The sequence below is a fragment of the Elephantulus edwardii genome, unplaced genomic scaffold, assembly GCF_000299155.1.
Source record: "Elephantulus edwardii isolate Elephantulus edwardi_28Jun2011 unplaced genomic scaffold, EleEdw1.0 scaffold00389, whole genome shotgun sequence".
Lineage (NCBI taxonomy): Eukaryota > Metazoa > Chordata > Mammalia > Macroscelidea > Macroscelididae > Elephantulus > Elephantulus edwardii.
In genome coordinates this window covers 223,525-230,516 of record NW_006400139.1, presented here as the reverse complement: position 1 = coordinate 230,516, position 6,992 = coordinate 223,525, and the positions used below count along the sequence as shown (strand labels likewise).

The 6,992-nt window shown below is 35.5% G+C and overlaps 1 protein-coding gene across 1 annotated transcript; it reads left to right on the top strand.

The window, feature by feature from the left end:
• Window positions 1–4,593: 4,593 nt before the first annotated feature.
• Window positions 4,594–5,556, top strand: LOC102868366 (olfactory receptor 8K1-like). Its single transcript, XM_006902285.1, has one exon. It carries the CDS (start codon window positions 4,594–4,596, stop codon window positions 5,554–5,556), a length of 963 nt encoding a protein of 320 aa, XP_006902347.1.
• The last annotated feature ends 1,436 nt before the right edge of the window (window positions 5,557–6,992 follow it).

Genomic DNA, 6,992 nt, shown 5'->3' with positions numbered 1-6,992 from the left:
TCAAAGAGTACAAAAAAGAAGTCCCAAAGAGTGCAAAAACTATTTGTCAATGACAAATCTGATAAGGGACTCATATCTAAAATTTATGGAAGACACCAGAACATCAAGAGAAAAGCAAACAATCCAATCATAATATGGGCACAAGTTCTGAATAGACAATTCACCAAAGAAAAGAGTCAGCCAACAAACACATGAAAAGATATTAAAAATGTCTACCTATTAGAAAGAAGCAGATCAAAACAATGCAATATCATCTCATCCTAGCAACACAAGCCAAATTCAACAAGGAAGTGAACAACAAATGCTGGTGAAAATGTGGACAGGCTAATTCACATTCACTCCTGGGTTGATGTAAAATAGTACAACCACTATGGAAGGAAGCATGGCACTTTCTCATAAATTGGGAAATAGAAATGCCATTTGACCCAGATATTCCACTACTTAGAATACACCCTAAAGAAATCAAAGCTATGACACAAAGAGTTATATGCACACCTCTATTATTGCAGCATTATTCACAACAGCTTGAGAGATTGGAGCAAGCTGAGTGCCCATCAACTAACAAATGGATAGACAAACTGTCGTCTATCAATACAACAGAATATTGCACAGCATTGAAAAACTACGGTCATGTAAAACACTACACAATATGGATGAGTCTGGAAGACATTAGGCAAAGTGAAATATCTCAGTCACAGAAGGACAAATATTGTATAAGATCTCCATTATAAAACTAGAATGGACATGTAGGAGGGCAAAGAGCAGGAACAGAATGGGTAGATAATGAACATATTATTTTTTCTACCGTATTTCACCATAATAAATCCACTGCATAAATGATGTTGGAGGTGATGGTAAGGAATTGGGATTTCAATCAAAAGACACACAGTTCAAACCCATCAGGAGCTCTGCAGGAGAAAGCCTCTGAAAAATCCATGTTTTTGTGAAAGTGAATAATGCTACTATGAACATTAGTGTACAAGTCTTCATTTGTGCCTCAGTTCTCATTTTCTCGGGGTATATACCATGGAATACTAGAAGAACAAACATGTTAGTCCTAGAGAGGGTGAAACCAGGCTGCTTCTTGGAGGCAAGGATTCTGAAGCTTCATCTGACATCCTTTAGTCACGTTACAAGGAGGGACTGATCCTTGGAGAGGGACACCATGCTTGAGAGGGTGGAAGGACAGCACAAGAGAGGAAGACACTTGATGAGATGGATTGATTCAGTCACTGGGATAATGGGGGTAGGTTAAAGCAGAGTTTAGAGCTCTTATACATAGGGTTACTATGAGTCACAAGAGACTCAATGGCACATAACAGTAACAACAATCTTCCAAGCAGTGGGATATCTGGATTATATGGAATGTCTATGTTCAGCTTTTTGAGGAAGCACCAAACTGCCTTCCAGAATGGTTTCACTGGCAACAAGAGCTGCAAATCAAAACCACAATGAGACACCATCTCACTCCAGTAGCAAAGGAAAAGTTTAACAGGACAGCAAGTAATAAACGTTCAATAGGATGTGGCAAGATAGGAACTCATATACTTTGTTGGTAGGATTGTAAAATAGCCATCTGTTTTTTGATAGGCTCCTAAGTTTTCATATTCTAGCTATTTTGAGTAATGTTGCTTTGAAAATAGGTTTACATAGCTCCATTTATGTCTCAATTCTGATTTCTTTGGAGCGTATTTCCAGCAGGAGAATAGCTAGGTCATACATGATTTCTAGGGTCACTTTTCTGAGGAACGGTCAAAATGCTTTCCATAGTGGTTTTCCTATTTTACAAACCCACCAACAAGACATGATATTTGTAATTTCTCCATATTCTTGCCAACCCTTACTGTTTACTGGCCTGTTATAATTTACTGCTACTGCATGTGGTTAGATGGTATCTCATTGTAGCTTTCATTTGCACCTTCCTGATTTGCCATTGAGTTTGAACACTTCCTCCCTGGTTTGCTGGCCATCCAAATGGCCTTCTTTGTGAAGAATCTTTTCATGTCCTTTGCTCATTTTGTAATGGAGTGATCTGTTTTTTTTTTTCTTGTGGATACCCTGTGATAGTCTGTAAATTTTAATTATGAGACCCCTGTCTGAAACATCTTTGTTAAATGTTTGTTTTATTTTTTTCCCTGTGTGTGGGCTTTCTTTACACCATAAAGGAAAAGTTTCTGATGCACATAGACATTTGATTATTAAAAGTCCCATTCTTCAATTTTAACTTCTGGAACACGTTTGTTTTGGTTTTTTTGTTGTTTTTGTTTTTTTGCTTTGTTTTCAATCCTGTGTATGCCATAGACTAGGGCTTCTAACTTTATTCCTATTTTATCTATGATGATCTTTTTAGTTTTTATTTCTTCTTTGCTGGTGGTCCATTCAAATTAATGGCAAGACTAGCCGATCCCCTTGAGGAAAGAGTAACACACCCTACTTGTATAATTCTGCCCATATATTTGGAAAAGTCAAAGTTAATGTCAAGGAAAGCTATTCTGAACAATAAGCTTTTGATACCAAAAGATAATGAAGAAAAACTTAATGAAATATATGTATATAGTATTCGGTTTCAATGTACCATCAAGTCAGAACTGACTTCTGTCTGATCCTCCAGCAGATTTTCAGAGACATTTAACTACATGGGAGGAGATACCTTCTTTCTCACATGGAATAGATGGAAGATTTGAACTGCATTCCTTTGAATTGGAAGAGCAATCCTTATCACTGGGCCACCAGAACTCCCTCCGTACAGTACACTCCAATTAAAAATGGGTACAAATCAAACCAGAATGGAAGTCTCAAAACCATTGATCCAGGAGGACATTATTTCAGAGAACAATAAACCTTCTTAAACTTTGAAAGGACTTGATTCTGTGGGGAAAATTAAAGCAAAAAATGTAAGAAAGTACAATATAAGATGGTTCTCTTTCTAAAGAAGAAACAAAATAAATCCAGTGCATAGAGAATAACTGACCAAGACACTTTTAAACATCTAAGCCAGTGAAGAAAGTCTCTTTAGCAAGAAAATAGTTTAAACATTTTTCTCTTATTTCATTTCTTTTATCCGACTGTCCATTTATAAGGCAAAATGGGAAATTTCCCTATAATTTCTCATAAATGTTTTCCAGGTTCCCTAAGTAAGAATATGTTGTGTAAAATGCTTGTGTAGCTTTTCAAGATCAAACTCCACCCTTTTCTTGGTTTTAAGTCTGAATAGAAAGTTACAATAAAACATTGCCATAGCAGTAGTTAAATAAACAGGAAAAAAAAATGAGAAACAAAACTATACATATGAACCAAGTGCAGTATTTTAGTAAAGTAAAAAAGAAAAAGAATATTTTCTATGCCGAGGAACAAAGAATAGAATGATTGCCTGTGTTTAATTATATTGCATTAGATCATAGTGCAAATTTTACTTGACATTTTTCTAATAGGGATTTTGAAGAATAATTAGTAAATATTTAAGACATTCTCCCTGTGGCAATTAGAAGCAATGTGTTTATGTTCTTCTAAACCAGAGTGAAGCGTCAAGTCTCAAAGGAATAGAAAAACACTTAAATTCTTTCTTCAACAATCAATGAGGCTCAAACAGGAGGAGGCCAAAGCAGATTCTGCACTGCGGTGAGTAGAAACAGCAGTTCTTTGACACTGTCTCAGTAGGTAGGAGCATAAATATGACATCTGCAATGTTTTGAAAAGCTTTCTGCTTTGTAGAAGAGAAGTGTTTGATCGAGAGAATATTAGAGGGGATTGCCACAAACACATAGTCAGAGATTATTTTAAAATGTAACATTAGCTTAAGGCAAGTTTTTAGGCGGCACCAGTCCTCAGAAAAATCATTTCTGGAAAAATAGAGGATGGTAAGCAAAAATTAAGAAAATACAGAAGATGAATTGAACAGTGACTGAAAAAATGGCCTGAGTATGTTGGAGATTATGAGCTTTCTGTCCATTTTTCATAGGTTTGCTGTGAGTAATAGTTAACTTTAGTTTAGTTGGCTACTAGTAACAGCAAATAGATTAAAAATGTTATGCCACTATTTCTTCGCCTATTGAAATATAGGAATTCATTGAGAGAAGTGTGGAAACATACATTTTGTGGCCAGTAATTTTTAAAATTTTTTTTCCCTATCATCAGCTGGTTTTGGACAACACTAACAGTTTGGGAAATGACTCCTTGACTTTCTACTTTTAAAATAATGATAAATTAGTAGTGAAGTGACATTTTAGTTTAGGAATAGATGTTGGTTTTAAAAATTATTTGAATTTTTTTGAAAGCTGAGCTGTAACTGATAGCATTTTGACACACTTAAAATAATTTTGGGTCCAAACAGTCTCTTCATCAAAACTTTTCACTTTTAATGATATTTTAGCAAAAAAAAAAAATAAAGTTAATGAATGTATTTATAGTTTTGAACTGCCAGAGAGAGGAGTCTCTGTTTAGAAATGTGAAATTGAAAGTATCTCTGTATTTCGTATCTTCTATATTTGGTATATGATATATGCACTTCATATATCACCTATTTTTAAGTTATCTGAGAAGATAGCATCTCCCATATAATAATTTTTAATATTATATCTTAATGCAGGTACTAAAATGAATCATCTGGTTAAGCACAATCTTACTGCAGTGACCAAGGTGACAGAATTCATTCTCATGGGCATCACGGACAACCGCAGGCTTCAGGCACCCCTCTTTGCAATCTTCTTTTTCATATATTTGGTCACAGTCCTAGGCAATTCAGGCATAATTATCTTGACCCTCTTGGACGCTAAGCTACACACCCCCATGTACTTTTTTCTTAGACATTTGTCCATTACTGACCTTGGCTATTCCACTGTCATTGGCCCTAAAATGCTGGTAAACTTTGTCGTATCTCAAAATACAATTTCCTACAGCGGGTGTGCCACTCAGTTAGCCGTTTTCGAGATTTTCATCATCACCGAGCTGTTTATTCTCTCGGCGATGGCTTACGATCGCTACGTGGCCATCTGCAAACCTCTCCTCTACGTGCTGATCATGGCAGAGAAAGTGTGCAGGCTGTTTATACTTATCCCCTATCTCTACAGCACCTTTGTGTCCCTACTGCTCACAATTAAGCTGTTCAAGTCAACCTTCTGCGGCTCTAACGTCATCAGGTATTTTTACTGTGACTGTCTCCCCCTCATCTCCTTGCTCTGTTCTGACACCCGTGAATTAGAATTGATCATTTTGATCTTCTCGGGCTGTAATTTGCTCTCCTCGCTCTTGATTATCCTTGTATCTTACCTGTATATCCTCGTGACCACCCTCAGGATGAACTCAGCCGAGGGGAGATATAAAGCCTTCTCCACGTGCGCCTCCCATCTGACGGTGGTGACTGTATTCTATGGGACTCTATTGTTTATCTACTTGCAGCCCAAGTCTATCCATGCGTATGGGATGGATAAAATGGCTTCTGTGTTTTATACTCTGGTGATCCCTATGCTAAATCCCTTGATCTATAGTTTAAGGAACAAAGAGGTCAAAGATGCCCTAAAGAGAACTTTAAGTAATCACTGTAAAATTTTCACAATGTAGTATTTATTTTTGCTAAAGAAGGCAGGTCCAGAAAAAGTTGTTATATAAACTATGATATAAAAAGGTAGAAGTATCTTATAAGTTTATTTTTTTGTTTCTGGATGTAATACTTTCTCTGTTCTTTCTTCATACCCTTGTTAATTTCAATATGTATAAATACTATAAACAAATAATATGTCAAGCTATTTTTAAAATCATAATATAATCTAGATTATTTTGAAATAAGAAAAACATATCAAATTTGGGGTTGAATGTAGGCAGACTTGCGAAGGTAAATTAGTCTAAAATGGTAAAAATGGAACAAAATTAACCCAATTACATACATATATTTTATAACACAGCTTGACACAAAACAAGGCTGAACCATGAAGAATGTACTCTAGTGTAGAGCAAGGCGTATGTAGATAAGTGATTATAATGTCAAATGAAAACCTTTGTTTTCAAGAACTTACACTAAATGAAGAAACAAAATAGGTCCCCCCTTATTGTGTTTTTAAATAAAAACAACTCAGCATTTCATATCACAAGGATAGAGAGAGAGTAAAAAAAAAAAAAATCTGATTATTACCCTGGAGAAAAATACTGAATATTTTTACATTTACCTTAATATACCTTCACATTCCTTTGAGTTATTTAAATTCATAATGAAGAACCCTGAGTCAGAATAGACTTATAGCTGATCCTCCAGCAAAGAAGGGGATTTCCCAATTTGCCCCCTCAGAGCAACTGGTCAATTGGAAATAGGCTTTGGATTAGCAGAGCAACTCTTGACCAAGTTTGCAAGCTAAGTGTTTCTGGGCTACCTGATAAAGTCCTGTAAGTATATTTCAATGTTTATAGTCAGTAATAACACAGCTAATTGATATATTCAAAACTTAATGACACTTTACTCCTAAGCTATATAGTCTAGTTATTGGGTTTGTATGCCCAGTGGCACTCTCTTATGTGTTTCTGTGGTAACATTACACTTCATTCACCCGGTAATTGAACCACTTCTGTATGCTTTAGTAGTATTTTAATCATTGAAATAGCAAAATTTTAGATTTCTTAATATAGAAACATTAGCTCAGTAATAGAGCGTTCTGGTTGTGTAGTCAGTACACAAATTGAGCTGACACAAAGACAGCATCTTTTCCACAGTTAGAACCCACCGGAATCTCCTGAGGAGAAAGATTAGCAACATTCTTACAGGAGATTCAAAGCTTCAGAAAAGTTACCTGAGGGAAAACTATGAGTTAGTTAGACTCCAAGACAACGAAGGTGAGTTTACAATGCAATAATGTTCATTTAAATCTGCCCTTTGATTTGAAGTGAACATTTCAGGAACTGAATCAGAAGTTAAAATAGCATCTCTTGATCACATGGTAATAATTCTCCTTTATTTTTGCTTCTTTTACTGTATTAAAAAATTAAATTAAGCATAAGCTAAGAAATGC

Bases quoted from the DNA above. Each gene is read 5' to 3' on its own strand.
- LOC102868366 (XM_006902285.1), top strand. From the start codon at position 4,594: ATGAATCATCTGGTTAAGCACAATCTTACTGCAGTGACCAAGGTGACA.